Here is a 27,466-nt window from a genome sequence, read left to right on the forward strand (position 1 = left end):
AGCCTTCTATAGGCTTCTATCAAATCCCGACTTGGCCTTCTGAATCACATAGAAGAAAGCTAAATGTTTTTCTTTTCACAAGCCAGTAGTTCCCCCTCATCATTTCCATGTTTCCTGCTGAAGTAGCTTCTGGACATGAATGCCCAGAGAAACCTGTTTACACACTATTCCTAATTTTAATCAAATTTAAATTCATGTTATTTATTAACATGGATATGATATGCATACCCCTTTCTATAAGCCAGTTTAGCCACATTATACCCATGTACATAATATAAAGAAGGCAGAGCATTGAAGCATTGATGCTTCACAGTTTGAACTGTGCTGCTCCCTTGGACAGCAAGATCAAACCAGTCAATCCTAAAGGAAATTATCCCTGATTATTCACTGGAAGGACTGATGCTGAAGCTCCAATACTTGGCCACCTGATGCGAAGAGTGAACTCATTAGAAGAGACCCTGATGCAGGGGAAGATTGAGGGCAGATGAGGCATAACAGAGGATGAGATGGTTGGATGGCATCACTGACTCAACAGACATGAATTTGAGCAAATTCTGACTGAATAACCAACTACCACCCATTTACATATCAAGTTTTTAAAATACTCAAAATGACTCCAATTAAAAAATATCTCAAACATTTTCAAAGTCAAAATAAAAAAAGATACTATTTTTGGATAACTTGATTCACTCAATACAAATGTAGAAAAGAGAGCTTTCTTCTAAATCTGCACAAATGGAACTTTGATCGGTTGAAGTTCCAGATGGTGGAAGTAGTTTACCCATTGACAGTCTCTCTTATGGCCCTCTTATTTCAGTTATTTCAAATAAATTCCACATCCATTCAAGTCCCAGAAGTGAAAACAAGCATTACAGTGAAACAATTAAGAATGCCAGCCCTGGAGGCAGACTGTCTGGGCTTAATTTCTGCTGTCCCACTTACTAGCTTGGTGACATCACTGGCATGCTACTAACCCTCTCTTGTGTCTCATTTTCCTCATCTGTAATGTGGGGATAATGGTACCTGCCTCACAAATTCATCACTAAGTGCCCCAAAGTTAGTAACATTGAGAAAATACATTTTTCACCATATCCCACTTTAATTACTTAGTTCATGTAACACAGCCAGAAGAGATAAATTATATTAATAGCATCACTGGGTTTTATAGTAGTGAAAGTGAATATGAGAGCCACACCAGGGAGCACCAAAAGTTGGATTTATTGTTTCTGACAATTGCACAGCAACTTTTAGTTTGTTCATATTCTCAGCATCATAAATCTGAAATACAATTTTGCTTCTCAATTAAAAACATATACTCTGAAAAGTGATTAGATAGCTTTTAAAAATCATTTTATAGACTATCTTAAAAATCTTTGCCAAGTAAGATACTAGCTTTACCTTTATAAATCTCTGCATAAAATGAAAAATCAAGGCATACAAATTTCATTTCGTTCTGTTTTTAATACCATCTTTTGTTTCCCTTAAAAGATTTTTATCTATTCATTCAAAAGTATTCTGAAGTTCCACTGCCCATTTAAGACAGAATGAAGGCATTTTAGAGCATCTGAACTAAGCACTGTCTTGACTGAACCGAAACAGGAATTCGATCAGGGTCCTGGTGGGCCTCCCAGCCATGCCTTTGCGAAGATAAGGAACCTCATCTTTGTTGGTCATCACACCTGCTATGTCTAAATGTGCCCACTTAGGATGAGTCACAAATTCTTTCAGGAATGCTGCAGCTGTACATGCTCCTGCAGATCTGAAAAGAAAGACAAAAGTCAACATCTAACCCCATTAAATGTACACTGAATGTTCTATTAAGATCCTCCATTCTTGCTAAGTGGCTTCTATGACTAGAGAGCAAAGTCAAGCCAATGAGACCTTTAAAGAAGTTAACCCAGAAATCGATACCTATCTTTAGACACAGCTTTAAGCATAAATTCTTTTTCCTGTGGTAATGACCATATTGTCCATCTCCTTCCCTTACCATTTGCTTAAAATGACCTTTAGATTTGAAAATGCAAAAACTGAGAACCAGTTGGGACACACCTTGAAAATAAAAGACAGAAATTAGTGCTTATGAGCACTACACTGAAAAGAAACTGGATACCTAAACGTTTGTGAAGGAGATTAAAACTGAAAATGTTCATTTTGGCAAACAATAATTATAAAAATGTACTTTTATAGCTTATTTTACATACCTGTATTTTCCAATGTTATTAACATCAGCAAGTTGGCAATCTATAACCTGTCTTGTGTAATGTTCAAAGAGAGGCATCCTCCAGACACGGTCACCCGTTTCAATGCTGGCCTAGAGAACAAATAGGTATGATAGTTGGCAGAATAGATGAAGCAGGTTCTGACCTGTTACTCTAAAACAGGACAAATACAACAGATTCCAGAATTATTTTAATTAATTAAAAAGCTTAAGAATTATAAAAGAAGCCAAGGAATGCTGTAGAACAGTCCTACAAATTTGTAGGGCATTTGCTGAAATTATCAAACTAATATTATGGGTCTCAGTTTAAATGAATAAGCTGGTATCCTGTAGTGCAGACAGGCTTTGCTGGATTGATTAGGGTGAACTAGTCTTCATGATGTTTGTGGCCTTGGTGTGCCTAGAACTAAACTGCTGAAGGCCAGATACTAAGATAAGGTGACCTCATTAATTCATGTCATCATTAACACACTCATTCACCCATCCTTCATCTACTGAACTGCTAAATACCAACAGGGGTTGGGGATCTAAAGATACTTAATATCTGAGTCATCAAAGGGCCGACAGGCTAGTAGGAGAAATGGGTAAAGGTTGTTTTGATATACTGTGGTCAATGGTAAGAGCCAAAAGTGAAAAGTCAGGAAGTAGCAACGTAAGCTGCTACTTTGAGACTCCAGAAGAATAACTAACAGAAGAATCTATCAAGGGTTGAAAGTGACTACCTCTGGGAAGAGAGGGTGTAGGCTGTATAAACTGCTGACTGTTATTTCTTTGTTCATGATAGAGAGGGACAGTTGTGTGCCTGGTACAGAGGAGGGGAGAAGCCCCACATACTACCTGGAAGGAGACAACAGGGCTGAGTTTCTCCCAGAGGCTGGAGACGGTAGAGAGGGGCTTCACAAATGGCGAGATGACAGAAGTAAAAGGGAAGCAGTTTAGAGTGGAAGAGAAGTTTAGGACCTTAAACCACATCAAGAATGTATTCAGGAACATTTTGTATTTGTCCCTGCTGGTACACAGTAAGCTCCCATTAATTACTTGTTGAAAGAATGAGGTGCCAGATGGAGCTGTTTCATAGCCAGGTGGATGGGCAGGGTCTGGGGCTCAGGATAGACAGAAGCCAGAGAGGTGCCAGCTGAAGCCATGGGAATAGACGGGATTCCCGGTGAACACTGTGCAGAATAAGAGCATGAGGTCCAGGACTCAAGTCAACCAAAGGGGGAGACAAGGAAAAGCTGGCCAAGGAGGCTGAAACCGGAGTCATCAAGAGAGGAAACCAGAAGAGAAGACTACTGTGGAAGCCAAGAGCAGGGTGTCACCAAGAGGCCAGGGGTACACGCTGCCTCTGGACAAGCTAAGGGAGGCTAACAGTGGTGTCACTGGGGAAAGCTGATGGCAGTGAGAGCATGGGGGCGGTGCTGATGGGAAACGGCTATTTGGAAGAGGCTGCTGTGACAGGGCTGGGAGGAGGTGCAGGGCACAGCAGCAGAAATTGTCCCCCTCACTGTCCGCTAAGGAGCCTGAGCAAGCCCGATTTACATCCTCTGCTATTTGACTCATGACATGTGCTCATTTAAAGGCCATTCCTTCTTTCACAAAGCTGTCCTCATACGCTTTTCTACATCAGGGATATTTTAAAGTCATTTTCACTTCATTCTGAGAAGGAATGTGGCATCATTTAAAAATTTATCATTTTTAAATATTTATAGAAAAGCACACTGAATCAAGTTTATGGAATCATTTCAAAGACAAGTCTACAACATAAAAATCCCTATAACTCAGGGTTGAAGAAATACAGCATTCTAAGGCTAAAGGAATGAAATCACCTCCATAATTTAGGTGTTTCTGTGTTATTCTTACCTCAAACAGTTTGTTCCACAGCCAAGAAGAGTTGGTAAAGACCCCAGTGGCTCCAGATCCCAAAGCTATGTCCATGGCACCTGCAAGACACAGGTGAACCCTTCAGGCCAGCATCCAGTCTCTTCTGGCAAGATGGGCTTCTCCACCGCTGTGCAGGCCAAAACTTTAGCCTTTAACCCTACTTTAATGTCTCCCTCATTTTCAAAAAAGATGAGGTTGGGAAATCCTTACCATATATATTTAATAGCTTTTTAGTTTCTCAAGTTAGAATTCACCTTCAATTATTAAGGAAAATGCAAAAAAGCAAACATCAAATATCACCAATGATCTCATCCCAGGGATAACCATTATATATTTTTATATTTCTTTCCAAATTTTCTAAACTAAAAAGAAAACAAAAAACAAAACCCATAACTAAGACCACACTGGACATGTCCAGTACATGTTCTTCCTCTTATGCTTTAAATGTTTATTCTTCTTTTATAAACAAATTCATTAGAAGTATTCTTAATGATTTTATAAGTCTACTGGGTAGAGGTACAGGCCTACCTCATTTTATTACACTTTGTTTTACTGCAATTTGAAGATACTGCATTTTTCACACGTTGAAGGTTTGTGGCGATCCTATGTCAAGTAAGCCTTTCAGAGCCATTTTCCTAAAGCATTGTTCACTTTGTGTCTCTGTCACATTTTGGTGATTCTTGCAATATTTGGAACTTTTTCATTTATTTGTTACTGTGATCTGTGATCAGTGTTCTTTGATGTTACCACTGTGACTCACAGAAGGTTTAAAAGATGGTTAATTAGCATTTTTCAGCAATAAAGTATTTTTGAATTAAGATATGTATATTGTATTTTTAGACATAATACATATGGGTCACTGTGCAAACAACAGTGACCCATATGTAAAAGCCCGTGATGCTGCATGACATTTGGGCAACTCTGTTCAGGTCATTTGTTCCTTGGGCTTTTGTTACTCTACCTCCCAATAATCTCTCAAACCTATCCATTTCCCTTCACCATGGCTACCACCATCATCTACCACTGGACTATGGTAATAGTTAAGGGGAAAAAAAAAAAACATAGTCAAAAACTTCAAACATACACAAAGCAAAGAGAATAATATAATGGACATACAAGTACCCATTAATCATCATCAATGATTATCAAGTCGTGGGCACACTTGTCTCACCTGCACTCCTAGACCCAACAGATAATAATGAAGTCACACACACTCATTCTTAACACACACACTTACACATCTAGAGTCAATAACCACACACCGCTCACCAGCCCACCTGGCCTGCCAACCTTTCCTCGGTCCCTCTCCCTTGTGGCTGGCACAGTGTTGGCCAAGGACCCTTTCACAGCGCCAACTATCTCACAGTCCCCACTCATCGCCTCCTGCTGCACTTGGCTCCAGACTAAATCCCGCAACACGCCAAGGCCAGCGGGGACTGGTGCCTACCAGCACATGGGTCCCGAGTGTCTTGACCCACCACACTCTGTTCCTCTGTCCTGTTCATCACTGCCCCACACTCCAACCTTGAGGGGTGCCTTCTGAGGGATGCTCTTCCTTCCTTGCTCCACCTGGTGATGCCTCCTCCTTCAGATTCCAGCTCAAGCAGCACTTCTCACAGTGCCTGACTTCCTGTACCAGTCAAATTCCCAGATACACAGGCTCTCAAGAACTCCTTTTAACTAGGCTCCTCTGTGCTGGTCAGTGTGATGACCCACTGACTGCCACTGCCCAAGGGATGCGGGCCTCACCTCTACGTCCCACCTCCATATTCCCAGCCATTCACAGGAATTAAATAGGGGCCAACTGAGTCAACAACTATTCATTACACCTACTATATCCCAGATACTAGGGCGGGTGCTGGTTACTCACTGCCTATAGTCTGTCTAGACGGCTGGGTGGGATACATCTTCAGCTACATATCACACTCATGAATGCTTTACTTTTCTAGTTAGTGGCCTCGTCCATACTTATTCACTTGTCCTTAAAACATTCCTATCAACCACGCAAGTACCTTGCATCAGTGTTTGAATTTCTCAGAGAGAAGATAAGCACTGGCCACAAACAAGAATGTGATGTGACATCCTCTCTTAAAGGAAGAGAAAATGGGAGACATAAATATTTAATGTGATCCAACAGGGATCATGGCTCTAGAGATGATTTCATTACATATTTCAGAAAATAATTATTTTCTACACAATTACAGAACTAGTACCACACCAATTTCAGAAGTACCATTATTGGGGGCATACTTCAAAAGTGGGGGCATACTTCAAAAGTGCCTATTGAAGCTGTATTAAACACTAACTCATCCGTGTTACCAGAATTTCTCAGAGTATGGAAGAAGCATCACAGCTCCAAGGAAGGTGCTGAAGTTACCACTCTCATTCCATCCCGAGCACAGACATTAAGAAAACGAGAGGTACCATGACTGAAAGGCACCCATTGAGCAGTCACTGCTCCTATAGTCTGCTATAGGCCTGCTCTTTAAAGGTCAATAACATCAGTCCAGTGTGTGCCAAGCCAGGCACAACCACCTGTATCATCTCATTTAATTTTCACAGGCAACTCCCCCTGCCCCTGCCAAAGAGGTGCTATTATACCACTTTTACAGATGAGACCACTTAGACACTATCAAAGTCACATGCTCTTAAGAGGCAGCACAAATTTTAAAATGAGGTCTTCTCCCTCTAAAAACTTATATGTTCTTTTTCCTGCTAGGAACTCTGGTTGGAAACATTCTCATCCTCCCCTTTGAGTCCCAGCTCCTGGAACTCAAAAGGGGCTCAGTCAGTATTTGGGGAACTAAAGCAAATCATCAAGAGCCTTCAGTGAGGACAACGGCTGGGGTGACCTGAAGACTCACCTATCAGGCTGCCCTTAGTTAGCTAGATCCAACTTTCAAACCCTCTCATACCTCGAAGTTTGGGGGGGAAAAAAAAAAAGGATGGGGGGCGGTGGGGAGGCACTGTGACTCCTCATTTACAGAAAGGGAGTCCTACCGCCCACCTCAGCATTGCACCTCAAACACCAGCCCTAGAACCTCCGCTGTTCAGCTTAAAGTGTTTGCTAAACTGAACAGAGACAAAAGACCATAAAAATACTATAACACCAGCTTAGAAAAAAGGAGTCTAGCAGATGAATCTATGGACTATTGTTAGAATCACATAAAAAAGAAACATGAACTGATTTTCTGTTAAAGGCTCACATGACCAGAAGAATTAAAAGAGGAAAATGATCTGAATTTTAATCTTAAAAGAGCTAGAGACACAATGAATCCCTAAAGTGAACTGTTGGATAAAAGATTATGAACATTGAGCTTTTGCAATAAGGTAATGACCACTGTCATCCCTTTAAGCATTTATTACTACCCCACAGAGCTGGTGGTCTAGCCTGTCGCATGCCAGCACTGTATTAAAAGAGGCTTTTCAGAAACTCCTCCCAATCTTCAAAACTCTGCGAGGTAAAGAGACTTGTCCCGAGGTAAACAGATGTACTGATGTTTGAAGGTGTCAGGGAACCAGCCCAAGGCTGGTAGACTAGGAAGCAGCACATCTGGGAGCCACCCCCGTGTTGGCCTTAACTCGACATGCTTCACACAACAGACACATTACATGGCTCCGTCTCTGAGACATGACCCTGCCACTCCCAGCCCTCACCCCAGTGTTTTTATTTCTGTATAAACTCAAATACAAAAGTCCAGAAAACACTCAGGGGGATCAGATACATCTTCTACACCTCATGGACTGTAGCCTGCCAGGTTCCTTGGTCCATGGCATTTCCCAGGCAATACTGGAGTGGGTTACCATTTCCTTCTCCAGTGGATCTTCCTGACCCAGGGACAGAACCTGAGTCTCCTGCTTTGGCAGGTGATTCTTTACCACTGAGTTACTTGGGTAGCCCATCATGATTAATAAAAGCAACTACTGATTTGGGAATTTATCACTAATCTTTTCTGAGCAGTATCAAATGGCAACCATAACAGAAAACATTGCTTTGCATCATTTTTAGCTGTCACTGGATGGGCTGACCTCATCCACTTGTTATTTCTTTTTTTTAAAGTATAGCCTGGGATGTTTTGAAACCACAAACCTAAGATTCAAAGCAGTTTACAACTGCAGTATAATTCTTTTGGTGAAAGATCTTTGAACACAAATGGAGCTCGCCAGATTTCAGCAAAATAATGCCCTGAGTACAATGTGTGCACTCGATGGCAACAAATGAGACTTTCTTCAAACAAAAGCAGGAAAAAGCACACTGTCTGACCTGTCAGGGTGGCGGCATTAATGATGAGCTTTGGGTTAAAAGTGTGAGCGTAGCAGAGCGCGTCGGCCAGGATGAGTCTCCCCTCGGCATCAGTGTTATCCACCTGCAAAGAGGAAGGTCAAAAGACTAAAAGGATAAGATGATACAAACAATGAAGACAAAATCTAGACACTCAGAGCAGTGTTCAATTTAAAAGTACAAAAAGGCTGCTGTGATGTTTTCATCAATTATAAAAAATATACTACCATTAAAATAGGAATATATTTACCCTGAAGAGCAAATATAATTTAATAATCCCTGTATCAGAGCTGATGACCAAATGCCGATGACTTTGGAGGCTGAAATAAAGAGAAGTGTCTAGTTCACATTACCATTAAGTTTATAACAGGAGTGGGGAAAATGTTAAGATTTTCAAAAACAAAAAGGTGAAAGAGTTGAAGAAAGATACACTAAAGCAGCAGCCTGGATCTCCAGACCGGAGAACTCTTACAACTGCAGCAACTTCAGCTATATTAGATATATTTCTTCTTTTAAATAGGCTTAGTCGTTATGCGCAGTGTATGTAGGCATGTGCCCAGCGGAGGACTTGCTGCCACATCCCCAGATGCAGTGCCCATGATGCAGGACCTGTTTTCCTCTCAAACACTTTGCTAGATGGAAGAAGTTACCACATCAGAGGTGTATCCAGAAAACAGCCTGTACTTTTCCCACTCTGCCCTGCTCTGCAGGGCTGGCTGCAAATTCATAAGCTGTGTGTATAGCATACAGAAAGTAGGAGTAACAGTAAGGTAGGGAAAACAATCTTAAAATTCCCATAAAGAAATACCTTTGACTGCACGGAAAGCTACTCATAATAAAGGTACTTCCCTTCCCTAAGCGGGGCCCGCACTCTGCACCCATTCAAGGCAAGGAATAGCAGAACTCAGAGGCTGTGTCTTCCACCTACAAACCTGTATGGTCTTCCCGTTCCTGGCTCTAACAACATCCCCAGGCTTGTTGGCCTTCCCACTGGGCATATTTTCACAAAGAGGAGCCAAACCTGTTTTTAAAAAAAAAAAAAAGACTACATGAAGGAACATGGAGTGTGCTATGTCCAAATATGCCACCCATGGGACCGAGGTCACAGTGGACCCTCAACAGATGCCAGTCACAGACATCACTTAAGTATTTGAGTTTAGCATCACCAGTGAACCAAGTGGCATTATATGAACCAGTGACAGGAAGCACGCATCACTCTTTCCAAAGAAGTCTAATTCTATCATGAAGAAATAACCAAAGAAATCCAAATCACAGAACATCACAAGATAAGCTTGAACCTTTAAAAACTTCCAAGAAAGGGGCAAAAAAGAGGGTGGGGTGGGAATAGGTTCTGGGGTAAAGAAAATTAAATGGACATGATGACTATATGCAAGGGGTGATTCTTGAGTGGCTCCAAATTTCAAAACCAAATAGAAATAAATGCTTGTGTATACAGACACACACATAAAACTAACATTTTCTGGACAACTGCGCAGTTTGAATTTGGTTACTGTATCAATCCCTGGGAATGACAATGGTATTATCATTACACAGAATGTCTCTGTTCTTAGGAAATACAAGCAGAAGTATGCAGGGATGATGTATCCTCATGTCTGTAACTCACTTGTCAGACAGACCTGGACCACAGTCCTACTTACTTGTGCAATGGAGGTGACACTGGGCAAGCCAATTCAATCTTACTCCCAACCTCCAGGCCCCCCTCTGACACATGACAAACCTCCAGCATTGTGTCTGGCATCCTGCACTACAAAAATCGCTGCTGCAAACGGAGGATTTTTTCCGTCCCAAGCGCTTTTTCTGCATGTCAAGGCGTTTAATCAGCTGCAACTGTATGAGATAATCACTACCCTACTTATCGGGCATTTTCCGTTGGAGTAAACTGCAAACTTGACATTATGTGCCCCTGACTGCTAACCACATTTTGCAGAAGTAAAACAATCAATTCTAGTTACTGCCCATAATGCAGAATACATTTAACTCTGCCAGTTAAGACAGCACTTAGCTAAACAAAGAGCTTCTGCCTGATGAAAACCATTTAAAAATCATTTCTTGATCTTTTCAGATTAAAGGAAACCATGTTTGTTGTCTCCATTCTACCACCTGACTGGATTCTAGAAGCTCTCCAAGACAGCCGCCCACGCACCTACGATGTTGATGGGCAGGTCGAGCTTGGCAGCAGACACGATGGCTGAACAGATAGTGGCAGCTCCTCCCATGTCGGCCCTCATGAGGTCCATGTTTGCAGCTGCCTTGATGGAGATGCCACCACTGCGGGGAAAGGACAATATACCATGTTAAGAGCCAACGAGGGGGCTAGAAGCAGTCTCTTAAAAAGTGTGGGGTGAACTACCACATACAAGCACTAAGAAATTTCCAAATTGAGAATCTGAATGATTTCACCATTTAAAAAGATAATATTGTGGCTTTTATAAAAGACACAAAATAATTCCAGAAGTGCGGGGGGTGGGGTGTATCTTGGTTCATTTTATTTCTGTCTGAATGAAATGTTAGCATTGCCACTGGAAACATTACTACATCATACAGTCAATGCTGGTTACATCCTGTCTGAGCTCTGAACACTCATGTAGATTTGTCTTTTCAGCAAATTTTATGAATTGATCAACTTATTGAACCTGAAGGTCACAAGCTGTTGGGGACCAGTTCACAGAAGACTGGGAGGATCCCCTTTCAACTCCTAGGAAGACAAGGGAAAACTCGTTCTGACAGTCCCAAGGTACACCAGATCTTGCAGATAGCAAAATACAACCCACAGGCACAAGGAAGACACTAGCCCAAAGCCTTGAGACAGTGCCCAAACACAAGGGCGGGGAAAGGTTTCAATCCACAAGAAACCCAGGCCACTGCCCCAGCAGACTTCTGGAACTAACAAGTGACTTCTCTGCTTCCGGTTTACAAGAACTCAGTGCAACTTGCTTCATAGGCTGGGCAAGGAGGCAGGGGCTCCAACTTTGAACTCTAACTGGATTCTGCTGCTGACTTGCCCTGGTGAGAGAGAATCAACTCCTTGCTCTGACATCAGCTCACCTTAGAAATCAGGCCCTAATTCTCACTCACCTCCAAAGCACTTGATAGTGAGATGGTTGTCATTTACATACCTAGAATTAAAGATTATCCATTGGCTGAGAATAAGAAAAGAACATTCCTGGTCCGAGAAGTCCAGAGATAACCCCATGGGGGCAAGGGGAGCACACTGGTCCTTCTATTTTTAGGCTGCTTCCACTCAGGGGGTGCCACTCTTACATAGAGGACTATCGTTCCAAATAACCACCAGTTATCTTTGCTTACTTTTTAGATTCCCCTCCAATCCATCCATTTCTTTTCTCCTACATCCATCCTAGCTGAGGCTACCACCATCGATCATTCAGATGTTTGCCTAGCTCCTATATATCCATAGCAGTCTTACCCCTTCACTTCGTTACCCATACAACTATGAAATGTTTACAAATAGATGGGAAAAAAAAAAGATAAGCAGAAGAACCTCAAATGCTTTTTAAGAAGTATATACAAAAATTCAAGATAGATCACAGCCTTAAAACCTAAAACCTTGGAACACAAAGACTTGGCATAGGTAATTTCTTAAACAGGCAGAAAAAAGGATAAACTATAAAATTAAAAACTGCTGACTATACCTCACTGCAAATAAAAACTGGTCTTAAAAAGACACCACTTTAAAGGATATATATCTGGAATATATTTTTAAAAAACATATAACTCAGTAAGACAAACACTCCTATAAGTGTTTTGCCAAGGGCAAAAGGCTTGAAGAGATACTTCACTAAAGAAGATGTACCGATGGCTAATAAGCACATGTTAAAAATGCTAAACATCATTAGTTAGAGAAATGCAAAGTAAACCTCAAAGAAATACTACTACACACTCCCTGAGTGACTAGAGCTAAAAAGACAGACACCATGAAGTACTGGGGAGAATGGGGAGCAACTAGAACCTTGTACACTGGTGATGGGAATGCAAAATGGTATAACCACCTTGGAAAAAGTTTGGCAGTTTCTTGTGAAGTTAAACATGTAGTTATTATACAACTCAGCCCTCCTCTCCTAGGTATTTAACTAAGAGGAAGATAAACATGTATCCACACAAAGGCATACAGATGATGCTGGCTTCTATAATTAATAACTCAAAACTGGGACAACTCAAATTTCCCTCAACAACGATTAGATCAACAAATGCTGGTATTTCCCTACAACGGAATATGACCAACAACATGGTTAAATCTCAAAGATAATACGCTGAGAAAGAGGCTAGACTTTTTATTAAAAGAGTCCATGTAGATGAATTTCTGGAAGAGGCAAAAGTAACCTACAATAACAGAAAGATGACCAGTCATCTGAGGTGGGGGTGAGAAAGGGGATGAGCGCAAAAGACACTCTCCAAAATTCCCAAGGGAGTTTTTGGGGCATTGAGGAAATGTTTTATTTTCATGATAGAGGTGGTTGTTACAGGAGTGCGCACATTTGTTAAGCTCACTGTACTGAACACTAATGTCATTCTTTCCCTCCACTAGACACCCTTCACTTACTTCCAACTGTTCAAAGTCCAAAATCTAATGAGGTCCAGAACAACCCAGTTTCTGCCAACCTGTCCAGCTATGCCTTGACCCTTGCCCCAGTCATGCACTGTTGTGGCCGCTCTGGCCGTTTTTTCAGAACTAGGAATTTCCCCTCTTTCTTCCCATCTGCAGCCTTCACCTGGCTCTGTTCCTGACTTATTCCCCACAGAACTAACTCCCTTATCCTTCACATCTTAAGCTAAAAGTGTCACTCCTTCTAGGAAGCTTCCCTAAACCAAAAAGACCTGGTCAAATGTCCTTGCTAAATATCCCCGTAACAAAAAGTTGAAATACAGATTTAAACGAACAAACAACTTCACCCTGAGTATAAAAGTTTTGCATTGACATTACCCCATGATAGTATAAAACCGTCACAATTAGCAAGACATTTAAGAACAACTTTCACTCTCTTAATTTTTATTTACTGTAATGTTTTATTTATTTTTATTTTTGGCTGTGCCATGGGGCTTGTGGGATCTTAGTTCCCTGACCAGGGGCTGAACCTGGGTCCCAGCAGTGAAAGCTCTGAGTTCTAACCACTGGAATTCCCACCACCTGGTGGAGTTCCCACCACCAGGGAATTCTCTGCTGTGGTGTTATACAAAACACACTTCAATACAACAGTATATGCATATGATATAAATAAATATGCATATTTTTCAATGGTATGAGCTCAAATCTTTTACTGATGGGCCACATAATGAAGATCATTTGGAGACCAATGCTTTTTTTTTTTTTAATGCTTTAAATAAGAGAAAGTGAACCACTGAAAGGAAAACACAGGAGGCACCGCAGTCTGCTAGTGTAAAGAAGACCACTCTGGCGGTCAGATCTGCCCAGGACAGAGGCATCACAGTACCTAGAAACACTCTTGTAAGGGCAGGATTCATTCACATTTCAGATGGAGTTCTTGAAAGGGTACAAAAACTTACTAGGGGACATCAAAATTTCATAGATCTCTAGCAGCATTTTCCAAAGCAGTTTCTATGAACCATGATTTGCTGAGATACAAGTGCTCTTCAAAAGGAAATTTAGATGTTAATTATATTTCAATTAAAAACAAAAAAGATTTAGAAAATGCTGTATTCTGTATCCCCAAGAAGTACTATAGTTCAAACAAAATAAAGAACTTAATTTGTTTTATCTAACCTAGACTTTTAATCAAGTAATCTTTTTCAAGATTACTTTCTTGAAATGTGAGAAAAGTTACTTTCTCACATTTAATTAGCATCCTAGAAGCCAGTAATCAGTAGCAAATGCTTTCCATGGGAAATACTGACTCAGACCATCTTTTCCAACTCAGTTTCTCCCTGGTTGAAATAGCCAGAGTGAGCTTCCATTTCTAAGGAACACTTATGGCTTAAGGCAGGGATCCCCAACCTCAGCTGAGGTGGAGCTGATATAATACTCAATAAATGTAATGTGCTTGAATTATCCCAAAACCATCCCCTACCCTCCAGCCCCCTAATCTGTGTCTTCCATGAAACTGGTCCTTGGTGCCAAAAAGGTTGGGGAACACTGGTTTAAGGAGATTAATGAAAGCTAGACTGGTTAGCAAAAAATGTGAGCTGAAGTAAGCAAAGGGAAGACAGCATAATCTACATAGCTGCCTCAGCTTATCCAGCTGGAAATCTTAACATGCCCATAGGAGAATCAAAGTGTATGGTGGAAATATTTGAAGGCATTTTAAACACACTGCTAAGTTTGATTTCTGACTCTATTAGTTATGGAGCTTTCAAAAAAATTATTTAACCTGAGTCATGACTGCCTCACCTGCAGAACGTCCACAACGCCTAGCTCCTAGGGATAAGATCAAGGCTAATATATGTAAAATGCCCTAATACAGCCTCTGATACACAGTAGGCATTTTATAAGTGGTGACCTAATACATTTAAAGTAACACATAAGATATGACCAAACACCATACTTCTGAAGCAAATTACACAGCAAATAATACACCTGCATGCAAAGTATTCACCAAAATACAAAGCACAGATACAACAAGTACGTACCTGTCAAAGGTAATCCCCTTCCCAACAAACACCAAGGGAGGTTCACTTGCATTGGGACTGCCTTTGTAGTGAATTTCCAGGAAGACTGGAGGCTCTTCGGACCCTTTGGCCACACTTAGAAATGATCCCATTTCCTGTTCCTCAATCCAAGACTTGGGTCTATACGGCAGGAAAGGAAAAATATAAATACACATTGTTCTATTTCAATAACAGAATAAAGTCATCTGTGTGTAAAAAACAATATAACACACAAGCTCTTAAAATATATACATGTTAAGTTCTGAAAATATATACATGTTAATGCTTCAATTATCACCTCCTATCTGCTTTCTGTATATTCCTGAGTCAGTCACTTGATTCTGAATCTGTTTCCTCATCTACAAAATAAGATTAACGACACCTCCTTCAAAAGATTAGCTGTAGAAAAGACACCTCCATCAAAAGATTACCCGTAGAATTATAAAAGAATTCATGTACAGTATGTAATATGATGTCAGGTAACCGTGCATAGTCGAAGGCTAGGGGCACAAAAGAGCTTTGTATTGATTTCTGGCCACAGTAATTAGGCCAAGGGAAGACTTCTACCCTCCTACAGACAGACCAGAAACAACATTATTCAAGGAATGCTCCTCTGGCACCTGCCTAGCCAGAGGAGCTAAGCAGGTGAATGAAATTTGTTGAAACTATTAAACTAGGACTTCATCAGAGAGAGAACGACCACCCAACTTCAGAGGGAAAAGAATACAAAAAAGGAAGGTATACAATTCAAAGAAACTCACTTCAAAAGAAGCGAGGCTGTACAATGTGGGCATTTTTAATCACAAACCTAGTATCTGATGTTTTATTAAAGTCTTGCCCTTCTGGAAGTACAGTCTGTACTTCTTTGGTTTACACCCACCTAACGCTAGAGTGCAGAGAAGGCAATGGCACCCCACTCCAGTATTTTTGCTGGAAAATCCCATGGATCGAGGAGCCTGGTAAGCTACAGTCCATGGGGTCCCGAAGAGTCAGACACGACCGAGTGACTTCACTTTCACTTTTCACTTTCATGCACTGGAGAAGGAAATGGCAACCCACTCCAGTGTTCTTGCCTGGAGAATCCCAGGGACGGGGGAGCCTGGTGGGCTGCTGTCTATGGGGTCGCACAGGGTCGGATATGACCGAAGCGACTTAGCAGCAGCAGCAGCAGTGCTAGAGTGAGTTTGATGCAGCTGCCTCAATTTAATAGGTCACATTCTGCCCACCTGACCTGCCCCACCTCTGGCTGAGTTCCCTTTGCTCCACCTCAAGCCCTGTGGTTTCCCAAGGCCACTGCATAACGTGCTTCTGCCCTGCTCTCTGTCCGTTCACCTCCCTGACTGCTTAGGCACCATTTTTGCTGGCAAACCTTTTCAATCCTTCCACAATTCTCCCCGGCTCTCTGCTCCTGCAGCACCCCCATACCATTTCCCTTCCTATTCCTTCCTGCAAAGCCCTCAGTTGTCGGAGGACAAGAACCACCACCACCCATCTTTGTTTGCCAAGGTCCAGGCATACAGGAGGTGCCGTTACTAAGACATGTGGCCACACGGCCACGATCTGCTGACAAAATGTAGCTCTGGTGTCTCCTTAAATAAAACAAGGAACAGTCTTCACCAAGACACCTTTTTAGAGACTAAACATTGCCACAGAATACACAGCAACCATCCCAGAAATTTTATCAAGCTCCAATACTGCATTTTCTATAGACGGCACATTTTCTTTATCTAGATCACAGGAGTTTCCCTGAAAAAATGTGAATTCTAATCACAATTAAATAGTGAAGAATCGTTTTAAATGGAAGCACCCTTGATTAGCAACTTTGATAGTAAAGGATTCTTTAGGTGAAGCAAATATCTGTCGAGTTACTTTCATTATAAATCCCCAAATCCTCAGACTTGGTTTGCTTAAGATTAGGGGGAGTTCCCAAGGAGGGCAGAAAGCCTAGAGGTGCAGCCTTTTAGGTTCAACAGCAAGGCTGCTAACAACAAATCTCAGGACAGCCAGGGAACACCAGCTCTGTTATCTGATCTAGCTAAGGGAATCTACCAGGAGATTCTCATTCCATGCCGAGGAGGGTATGCTATGTTATTCACTTATGTTAAAAAAGAGAAAAGACAGAAAGAACTCACCAAAACAAAATACAATATGTACACTTCTCAAAAAAGTAATAGAGTTACCATTCGATCCAATACTTCAATTCCTAGGTACATGCCCAACAGATATGAAAACACTTGTCCACACAAAACCTTGTACACAAATGCTCACAGCAGCATTATTTGCAGTCCAAAAAGTATGTGCTATGCTTACTCACTCAACTCTTTTGCAACCCCATGGACTGTAGCCCACCAGGCTCCTCTGTCCATGGGGATTCTCCAGGCAAAAATACTGGAATGGGTTGCCAGGCCCTCCCCCAGGGGATCTTCCCAACCCAGGGATCAAACCCAGGTCTCCCTCGTTGCAGGCAGATTCTTTACTGCCTGGGCCACCAGGGAAGTCCATCCAAAAAGTATAAACAACCCAAATGTCTATGAACTGACGGCTGGGGAAAAGGGAAATGAGGAGTGGGTACAAGATTCCTTTTACAGGGTAATGAAAATATTCTAAAATTGATTGTGGTGACAGCAGCACAACTCTGTAAATATACTAGAAATTACTTAATTGTATATTTTACATGAGTGAATTCCATGTTATATGAATTATATTTCAGTAAAGCTGCTACAAAACACATACAAAATGCAGTGTGAAGTCACAACACTGTCAAAAGCAAGGCGAGATATGACAGAAATAAATCTCAAACTGAACCCTTACCCTTAGTTGTGTGTGGATGCCAGAGGGTCACTTTACCTCTCTAGTCTCAAGTTAATTCTCTGAATGGTGAGAGAGCTGGATTTCAGGATCTCTGAAGCTCCATCTGGCTCTAGCATCATATGAGTCTATGGTATAATCCTGAATTACCTGATGAGGACGTCTGTTTTACTACTAGCGCTTTTGAGATTCTCCTCAACAACTTCAGCAAATTTGGTTGGCGTCATCTCGTTGGCAGGTGTCTCCATCAAGCGGCGCGCCAGGTTCTGCCCAGAAGCAAAGAGGACGCCCCTCTGCCAGGCCTCCTGGTCCTCACTGGCAGAAGAAAGCAAAGGTCACCGTCAGACAGCCTCTCCAGACACTGACCACAGCCCGGCAAGGGGGTCTCTTACTGAAGACAAGCGAAAAGTGATGGACAGAGGGACCCAAATTTATTCTTTGTAATCTGAACCAGGGAGGCAGCTGTTATGGTTTACAAAGAGCTGGAGAGACTTCCCTGGTGGGTCCAGAGGTTGAGACTATGAGTCTCCACTGCAAGGGGTGCAGGTTTGATCCCTGGTCAGGGAACTAAGACCCTGCCTGCTTCGTGGCATGGCCAAAAACAAAAATAAAAGTCAAAAAAACATGACCCCCATTGAGCGAAGCAAGAGAAGACCTAGAATCCTCTTCTGTATGAAAAAGGGGTTGGCCTGATGGGCCTCTGAAGCCCTATATCTGCCCCCCAATCTGACAGCAGATGTGTTCGCAGAAAGGCCTGAGGGGCTGCAGAACAGGGTCTACCTGCTGAGTCCTGCTGGAGAATTGCCAGCTTCCTGCCTTCTCCCTGCCTGGCTCAGGACCCTGAACTCTGACCTGCCAGAAATCAGGGTTGGCTTCAGAAAACAAAGGACATGAGCCAACTTTCCAGGACCCTGGCTCTTCTTGTGCACCAAGGAATTAACACATGTGGTATGGGGACGGACAAAAAAACACTCACTGTTTTTTTGAGCTCACCGTGTGCCATACACTTGATGGGTTTTGCCTTTTGATCATAAAAGTCCCATGAGATCTGATTCACAACTCTACTCAACCGAAAGGAAAATGATTTCTGTCACCTCATTGAGGTCACCCAACCAGGAAGTGAGAGCCAGCTTCAAAGCCAGGCTGATGGGTCACATGGCCCTCATTTTCACCCACTACATCACAGGTGCCAACAAGACCCCCGTTGTCCCCCACCACGTCTCCTGAGGGTCTCACGCTGTCTGCTCCTGAACCCAGAACAGGGCTGGAGTATAAGTGGTGCTCCAAAAATGTGCCCAAAGCTGATTCTCCCCACTAGACTAAGAGGGCAGGGACCGGATCCCTGCATCTGCTTATCTCTGGCCTTGAGCACAGAGCCCACAGGTGCTAGGTAGATGGAAATGATCTGCATCAAAACCTTCTGGGACCCTTCTGTCATCTTGTTCTATTCCTCCTCAGGGGGCCAACCAGGAATAGTTTCCTAGGAACCAGCAAGCAGGGAGAAGGGATCATCTAGAAAGTCATAAGGAAACACACACAGGAGCAGCCAGGAGCAGCACAGAGGCAGAGTCATCATACTCCTAACCCAATTCGGGCCAGGAGAGAGCCACAGACAAGCCATGAGGCAGTGCCGGACGCTGAAAGGCAGGCAGCTCGTGTCCAGGAGGCCGTGCCATCAGCACACAGGGAGTGGACCTGGTCCTCGTTTCGTGCCATCACCTTCCATGGAGCTTGGCCGACACCACCACCTTCCTTTTCTGCTTCAGGTCATCATACTCATAGAGCCCGAGCACCGCTCCTTCCGCAGCCGCCTGGGCATCTCCGCAGGGGTCCACCTCCACGGACGGGATCTCCAGATCCTGAATCTGTCTGCACCCCGCTTCACAGGGCAGAGGAACCAGAAAACCAGAGTCAGTCAGGGACCCCTCAGAGGGCAGAAGGCAGAGACTTACGGTGGGGGCCTGAGAAAATATCAAGATTGGGTTCAAATCCCAGCCCTGACATTGGTCTTTCTGAGCTTTCACTTCTTCCCTTTCTGTACAGTGAGGACACGCACACGCCTCACATGGCAGTGGGGACAGAATGATGGGTAACACGATTGGTCTCACTCACAAGGAAGGGACCGCTGTTACCAGTACCACTTCTGAAACACTAGGGTTCCCTGAGGAAGCGTCCCAGTCACTAGAAGCTTGCCAGATTAAAAATGAAAGAGCAGTGATGACTCTGAAATTATACCCAAGGAACTGAGCAAAGTCCTTTATTAACACAGCATTTATTAAGATCAGGTCAGCAAAATCTCTCAAATAAAAGTTATGAAATAATCACCGACCATGAACTTTGAAAGTCAATTTAACAAGCACATGTGATATATGTGGGGTCACACCACAATCCAGCTAACAATCCCCACCTCAGCAATGGTGTTCAAAGCATCTTTAACCACAGTCTCCTCGATGAAGGCCTCATCCTGCCACTCAGCCCTGACAGGACCCAAAGGCACCTACTCCAACTTTTCAAACTGTCCATGTGACAAACTGGGACAGGCATACACCTCTGGTAACTAGTGATAAATAAGCACCTTGTACTTTGCCTCCATTTTCTCTGATGTGTAAATAGTTATGACTCCATGTGATTTAGAACTGGGGTAACACCACGGATACATTACAAAAAAAGAAAAAAACAATCTACCCACCAGGACTTTCTGGCAAAAAAGAGTTCTAGGGCCAATACTGCAAGAGGGAACAAATGGTACTAAAACCCCAGAAACAAGCTGCTGCCACCGCTGCTAAGTCGCTTCAGTCGTGTCCAACTCTGTGTGACCCCACAGACAGCAGCCCACCAGGCTCTGCCGTCCCTGGGATTCTCCAGGCAAGAACACTGGAGTGGGTTGCCATTTCCTTCTCCAACAGACACAAGCTAAAGAAATATAAAAAAGAAATTCCATAACCTAACCTTCTATATCTAAAGTAAGGCCAAGCATGCTGGGTAAGGAAAACTGAGTGTTTGTTGAGAGTTACTTGTATGAATGTGGGAAGGACAATGATGGTAAGAGGACAAAAAGAACAAAGATTGATAATCTTGCAGAGTGACCCTTAGGAATCTTTATCAATAGTCAACTTCAAAAGTTAAAGAACCTGCAACAGCGACTCTGATGTTTTCTTTGCCTTCATGCCAGTTCTCCTGTTCATCAACTCCAGCCGTCTTTTTGCCGAGGCCCACCACCACCACACTGGGGAAGTCCTGTTCCAAAAAATACAAAAAGTCAGCCACTTTAATCTTTAAAGCATCCATTTCTAGCAGGAAATGGTATATGACCTTTCACACAACAACCTTAACCTACACACAGGACAAAACTCACCAAGAAATTTGGTTGTTTTAATTTTTTTTAAGCCCTGACATCTTGGTAAAATTTTATAACTGTGTGTTGGAAAGGCTGAGTGAGGATAATCCTGCAAATGTCTGCTTCTGTAAGACAGGGCTACTGAACCAAGAAAGCCTATAGATTGAGGAATATGAGATGCAATACTTTTCGACAGCAATTTGCCTCTTTACAATTTAACTAATGCTTGTGGCTTAATACTGGGATAAAACTAATTCATAATCCCACACACAATTTTCTGTATAATGGTACAGCCAAAGTACTTGGCACATATAGGTGGTCACTGAGGGTTTGTCAAATAAACCTTATCTTCATCTCATACCTCATGTAGACCATAAAAGGTTCGGGTTTTGCCTGCCTTCAGGGGTGGTCCAGATCTGAAACAAAAAAGAAATAGTTGTGTTAAAAATTATAGTTTGCTCTGTCCTCTTTTGAGAAGTGACATAAACCAACTGTATTATTACAGTGGTCTGATGATTCTGCAAATTTGCTACTTATGTTATCAAAAGCAGAACTCTCTCAGAACTCTCTCCGATTTCTCAGATGCAGCACTTTTAATTCTAGCTCAAAAACTTCCAGATTAGATTTAATACACTTGTTTTAAAACAATGATAGAAAGCAGTGCCATGGGTGGGTAATGCAGAGAAGACTGAGCACTGGATGGAGGCTGACCTCAATTTTAAATCTAATAAAAGATGTAAGACACCAACCTAAGTGGCTGACTTGACTGCACTGTGTTTAGCTTGGAGGATTTTTGTGATTTATCTACAGATGGGATACGAGGCAATTTCCAAACAAAGCAGCTGGCAATACACAATTATAGCCTGAGAACTGGATGCCCTGGTACCATGCAGTCAGGAAGGCCAGGCTGTTCTGTATTTGTACAGGTTAGCTTTTGGATTAATGAATTAATCAAAGCATTTCAGGGAGTTGTCGAAGGGTAAAGGATTGGTAATTGACAGGGGATGCAACTTCTGTCATCCAATAGTTAGACAATTATTCTAATTATTAGGCTACATCTATCAGATACTAATAGGTTATCTGTAATTCAAATAATATGCAGTTGCAGTAGCCTGTGTTGACAACTGTTTTTGTTAAATTGCAGCCCATAGCTGAGAAGGACTTGAAATGCAAATCTTTTCCTACCTTCCCCATTCCCTGACTAATCCAAGAGTGGTTAGAATCTCAGGTCCCCACTAGATTTACTGAACTGGAATGTGCATTCTAACTACAGCCCCAGGCGACTCATGTGTCCTTTAAGATCTGAGAAGCCCTTGAAATTCAAAGCTTTTGATGCAGCCTCCTGAGGCTATCTGATCTAGCCCAGAACAGACTATTCCCCCCAAGTGAAGAGGAGTTAAAGAGGCAAAGAGATTGATAGGAAGCAGGTGGGAGGTGGGGTGGGGAGAAATGAACTGAAGCCAGGAGGGCAGGCTGAGGAAATCTGGTACTTTGCAGATCCTTCTGGGTTAGCCTCTCGCAACACCCTGGTGATTTGGTTGAAGCAGCCTGATTTCCCAGAACTGTGAACTCACCCGACAATGGGCCATAAAGTACCAATATGCAATCCACAGACACTTACTTTCACTTCCACCAAGAACATCCTGGCCAGTGTATTTCCGTGCATTTTCCTCCACCAGCACAGAAAAGACTTTCTCTTTCACTTTCAGGCATTTGAAAAACTGAAATCCAAAGATGAATACGTACATGTTCAAAATTTCTCTCAGCTTCCCAGACACCAATTTATTAAAATTCTCTCCTGCACTTGTAAACTGAGGCTCATTTTCTTCTTTTTCTTTGCTATAGATTCCTAAAACAAGGCCCTGAGAAAAAGAGAAAAAAGGTGTATATAAGTTGAGTAGATCCCAGAGAGGGACTCAAGGGATCCCAAATTCAGAAAAAGCTAATCATTTCAACCGAAATGTCCTCCTCAAGGACAAAAGAACAAGGCCAAAAAAACAGCAGGTGCTGGGCAGCCAACTATACTCATATCCTGCCTATATGTTACAAACTCCTGCCAATACAAGAGCCAAATTACTATCTGTCCTGGTCTTAATGGTCCCTCTCAAGAGCTTTCACAACACAGAGGGCTTTTCCTTCACTTTCCAATAAAGAAGAGTAGAAAGGTACTTTAAGAAAACAATTCCCTTTTGTAACCAAGTCAGAACTGGAAGGGATTAGAACATGCCACCCTAAAATATGCCAGTCTGGCATATTGATTACTTGAGGTGCAGGCAGCTAAGAAACAGCAGATGCAGGAACAGCTCTCTGATCTCTCCCCCTTTCTATCCAAAAGCTGGTCATAAAATTTCCCATGAGAAAGTTTCTTTCCTTGTACCAGCAAGAGAACATCCTTATCATCAGAGACTGATGATAAGATTTGGGAGTCAATACCAAAATGGACCTGTACAAACAAACCTACTAAAATAACCCTCATCCTCCCTTAGTTTCCCCCACATATTTCCTAGTCCCTGTTTCTCAACTGACTGCCCCTAGGCTCCTTTGCCTAATCACATTCCCACAATTTCTCATTCTCTGTTTTAAAAGGTATATAAGCTTCGGGGCCTTATAGGCTTCTATGGGTCTTCTCCCTTTAGAACACAGGACACATAAAAATATGAAGTATAAATTGTATGCCTTTCTCTTGTTAATATAATCTGTTTTAGGTCCATTTCATTCTTAGGCTCAGCCCTAGAATCTAGGTGAGTAGAAGTTTTCCCTCCCTTACAACCTTCAAATGCAAAAATATTCAGGATACCATCTCGATAAAGCCAAGGGCTGCACTTGCTGATACTAACAAGTTCTCTGGCCAACTCACAGTCTGGAAGAGAGGAAAAGGATGCACCTTCACTGGGAGGGACAGGGACACACAGCATTCTGTCAGCACTTAAAAGTGGCTTATCCTTTTATCTCCTTGAGCCCCAGGCTCCAAAGACCTGAAACAAGGAAGTAAACCTAGGAATCCCTGCTTACGTCTGCATAGCAATTTATGACTTTAAAAATGTGCTCTGACTTAGGGTACCTCTGTAAGGTGGAAAGAACAGTAAGGAAACCGAAACCTGGTCTGACATACTAGCCTGGGGGCAACAGAACTGGGCAAGAATCCAGATGCCTTCCCTCAATGACCTCTGTGCTTTCTACAAAATCACACTGGTACTTAGACAAAATCATGTCTTGTCTTTTCTACTTAAAAAAAAAAAAAAGGCTTCCTCTGCATTGGTAACCTTCCCAGATTCTAAGTTTCCTAAGGTTGCCCACTGCCTGGGGTTCCAGTGAACCAAGTAGGGAACTGATCAGACAGAACACAGATGTTACCTGAGCAGGATGTATTTCCAAAGTACTGGAAAGAACAAGGGACAGACCTCTGGTCCCTGGGCCACCCTGAGCTCAAGCCCCATCCAGAATACTCCTAGCCAGGGACAGTCCTGCTGGCCCTCAAGCCTGACTCCCACGCGTGTGCTCCCTCCACCGAGCCGTTCCCCCTTTCCAGATCCCCCCACGACCAAATTTTAGTGACCTTCACAATGTTTTGGAGCTCAATTACGTGGAAGAGGGGTTTCTTCTGCAGGACGCTTCTTTTAATCTCACGAACAGATGGCTCTCCCTGCAAAGCCCTTTTCCCTAGGGAGACATTAGTTTTCTCTAGAAACCCTTCCAGGTAGTTTACTCCCGGAGGACCTGTGTTTTCCTGGCCTTCAACTTCAGCAGAGGAGGGAGGTCCTGGTATGGAACCCGGGGCCAGTGACTATCCGACTCTAGGACATTCCACCTCACCAATACTTGGGCATCCTCCTAGCTAAGGTGGGAACAATCCTGGGGCCGTCGTTCCCCGGGTGGGAGGACTGAACAAAATAGCAAAATAAGGGCACGGTGGAGCTCAGGTAACGGTAGCTATCTATCTATGGCTATCAATCTCTCGCGCTCAGAGTTAGGATCCTAGCACTTTCAAGCAAGAGAAGGAAGACAGCATCCTCCGCACGAGTCTAGGAGAATACTGGGGGGTGGGGGGGGGGCCTGCAGCCCCGCGCAGCCGGCTGCCAAAGCCGAGCTCGGCAAAAGCAAGGTACTTTTCTCTTTAGCCGATGTCTGCGACTTGGTTCAGAGGCCCGGGACACCGCGGCCTCGCCCCGCCCCGAAGTCCCGGTCGCCCGTGGGCAGGACTCTCGCGGCGGCCCCGGGGCGAGCCACGGCCTCTCACCTTCGTCATGTCTGCGGCGGCTGGACCGGGTGCCCACAAACGCTTCACGCTCAGATGCCGGACGGCGACTCGCGCGGCAGCCGGAAGAGGCAGCAAGAACATCTTTTCGGCTCGGCCCCCCGTACCGCCCTCCACCGAGCACGTGGCGCCGGGAAGGCGGGCGCGCGGCTAGAAGCCGGGCTTTGGGGGACGGCCTGCGCTCCTAGGGGAGGGGCAGGTGCCAAGGGGCGTGGCGTGCGTAAGCCAGGGGCGCGGCGGGAGGGCGTCAGTGGGCGGGGCTGTCGGGTGAGGGCCAACGCGCCAGCGGACGGACTCGGACCCGGACGAGTACGCGTGCGCCCAAGGGGCGGGGCGGGCCGGGTAGACTGGGTGGTGCTGAGATAGAAGCGAGACGGAAGCGGGCGCTTGCGGACTGAGGCGAAGAGGCGGCGCTCTTGGGGGAGCGCGCAAGAGAGGGGCGGAGTCGCGGTTGTGCTGTACTGCAGGAGGCGGGGATGGAGGCGGGGATGGAGGCGGGGCACCGAGGAGAAAGGTTACACGTAGCTTTAGAGCAGAATCGAAACTGCGTAGTGAGGGCCTTCCTGCTGAGTTATTTTTATTATTTTGCTTTTTTTGAACTTTTTTTCTGAACTTCCATCTGGTCCAAGGGTTCAACATTGTAAGGCAGTTAGCCCAAATACTGTTTTTTGAAAAAAGAAGCTTTGCGAAAAGCGCTCAGTATTTTAATATATGTTTTTAAAAGAAGTCTTACATTTTTTATTGTATGAATAAAATATGGTTGAATGGAACTAGGAGAACACGATGAAGCACAAAGAGGGATACAAAAAAATATCCTTACTCTTACACCAGTGTCCGAACCCAATTTTAGCTGGATCTTTTTACCTCTGGCGCAAGGTGGGCGGGGTCCATTAACTAGAAGTGAGTAAAGTCCTGGCCTCAGCGCCAGAAGGAGAGAATGTGTATTTTACTGTACAAGGGCCGGACACAACAGAGATTTGACTGACTGTTTTTGAAAAGGTTGGACAAGTTGGGCATAGTAGGTCCTCTTTGACTTTCACTTCCTTTAGATAGTTAAAGAGTTGCATCACAAACTCGGAAAATTCACCTATGTTCATTTAAATGAGAAATTTTGTATTCACCTTATAGCTGTTTTCTTGTTCCGGTAAACTCAAGGTGCAGTTTCCACAGCCATAAATTTGCTAAGAGCTGCTCCTGAGCTTTCTGTGTGATTGGGGAGGAGGGTTCTGTGAGCTTCAGAGGTGATGGTTGCTGCAGAGCCGTAAGTTACATTTGTGTCTATCCCATTTCAGCAAATTCTGTCCCCTTCGTTTTGTTTGCTGTTCCTACCAGAGAGAATTTGTTTCCTGGCATAGCCTCACTTACTTTCTTTTTTGCTTGGCCCTTACGATACTGTTTGCGTTTTCACATGCCTGATAGAATGAGGGAGAACAAATGTCACAGGCCTCAAATAATTTTTGTCGTTACTGAACAATATTATTGGCCACTTTGGGATGCACCTGGACATGGAACAGCAGACTGGTTCCAAATAGGAAAAGGAGTACGTCAAGGCTGTATACTGTCACCCTGCTTATTTAACTTATATGCAGAGTACGTCATGAGAAACGCTGGGCTGGAAGAAGCACAAGCTGGAATCAAGATTGCCAGGAGAAATATCAATAACCTCAGATATGCAGATGACACCACCCTTATGTCAAAAAGCAAAGAAATAAAGAGCCTCTTGATGAAAGTGAAAGAGGAGAGTGAAAAAGTTGGCTTAAAGCTCAACATTCAGAAAACTAAGATCATGGCATCTGGTCCCATCACTTCATGGGAAATAGATGGGGAGACAGTGGAAATAGTGTCAGACTTGATTTTTGGGGGCTCCAAAACCACTGCAGATGGTGATTGCAGCCTTGAAATTAAAAGAGGCTTATTCCTTGGAAGGAAAGTTATGACCAAGCTAGATAGCATATTAAAAAGCAGAGACATTACTTTGCCAACAAAGGTCCGTCTGGTCAAGGCTATGGTTTTTCCAGTGGTCATGTATGAATGTGAAAGTTGGAC

At 43.4% G+C, this 27,466-nt stretch overlaps 1 protein-coding gene across 1 annotated transcript; it reads right to left on the reverse strand.

The window, feature by feature from the left end:
• Nucleotides 1-1,201: 1,201 nt before the first annotated feature.
• Nucleotides 1,202-25,605, reverse strand: LAP3 (leucine aminopeptidase 3). The gene is made up of 13 exons (XM_043438560.1): nt 25,403-25,605; nt 22,912-23,027; nt 21,527-21,581; nt 20,960-21,065; nt 19,548-19,707; nt 17,979-18,143; nt 15,003-15,161; nt 10,546-10,670; nt 9,314-9,402; nt 8,364-8,466; nt 4,079-4,158; nt 2,202-2,311; nt 1,202-1,759 (listed from the first exon to the last, which is right to left on the reverse strand). Exons 1-13 carry the CDS (start codon nt 25,502-25,504, stop codon nt 1,570-1,572), a joined length of 1,560 nt encoding a protein of 519 aa, XP_043294495.1. The 5' UTR covers nt 25,505-25,605; the 3' UTR covers nt 1,202-1,569.
• Between the last annotated feature and the right edge of the window lie 1,861 nt (nt 25,606-27,466).

Source organism: Cervus canadensis, chromosome 19 (assembly GCF_019320065.1).
Source record: "Cervus canadensis isolate Bull #8, Minnesota chromosome 19, ASM1932006v1, whole genome shotgun sequence".
Taxonomy (NCBI): domain Eukaryota; kingdom Metazoa; phylum Chordata; class Mammalia; order Artiodactyla; family Cervidae; genus Cervus; species Cervus canadensis.

Coding starts and splice junctions, on each gene's coding strand:
- LAP3 (XM_043438560.1), bottom strand. CDS start 25,504: ATGTTCTTGCTGCCTCTTCCGGCTGCCGCGCGAGTCGCCGTCCGGCAT. Junction 21,582..22,911: donor CTGAGAGAAATTTTGAACAT/GTACGTATTCAT, acceptor TTTTTGTTTCAG/ATCTGGACCACCCCTGAAGG. Junction 2,312..4,078: donor TGTGGAACAAACTGTTTGAG/GTAAGAATAACA, acceptor TTTGTTCTCTAG/GCCAGCATTGAAACGGGTGA.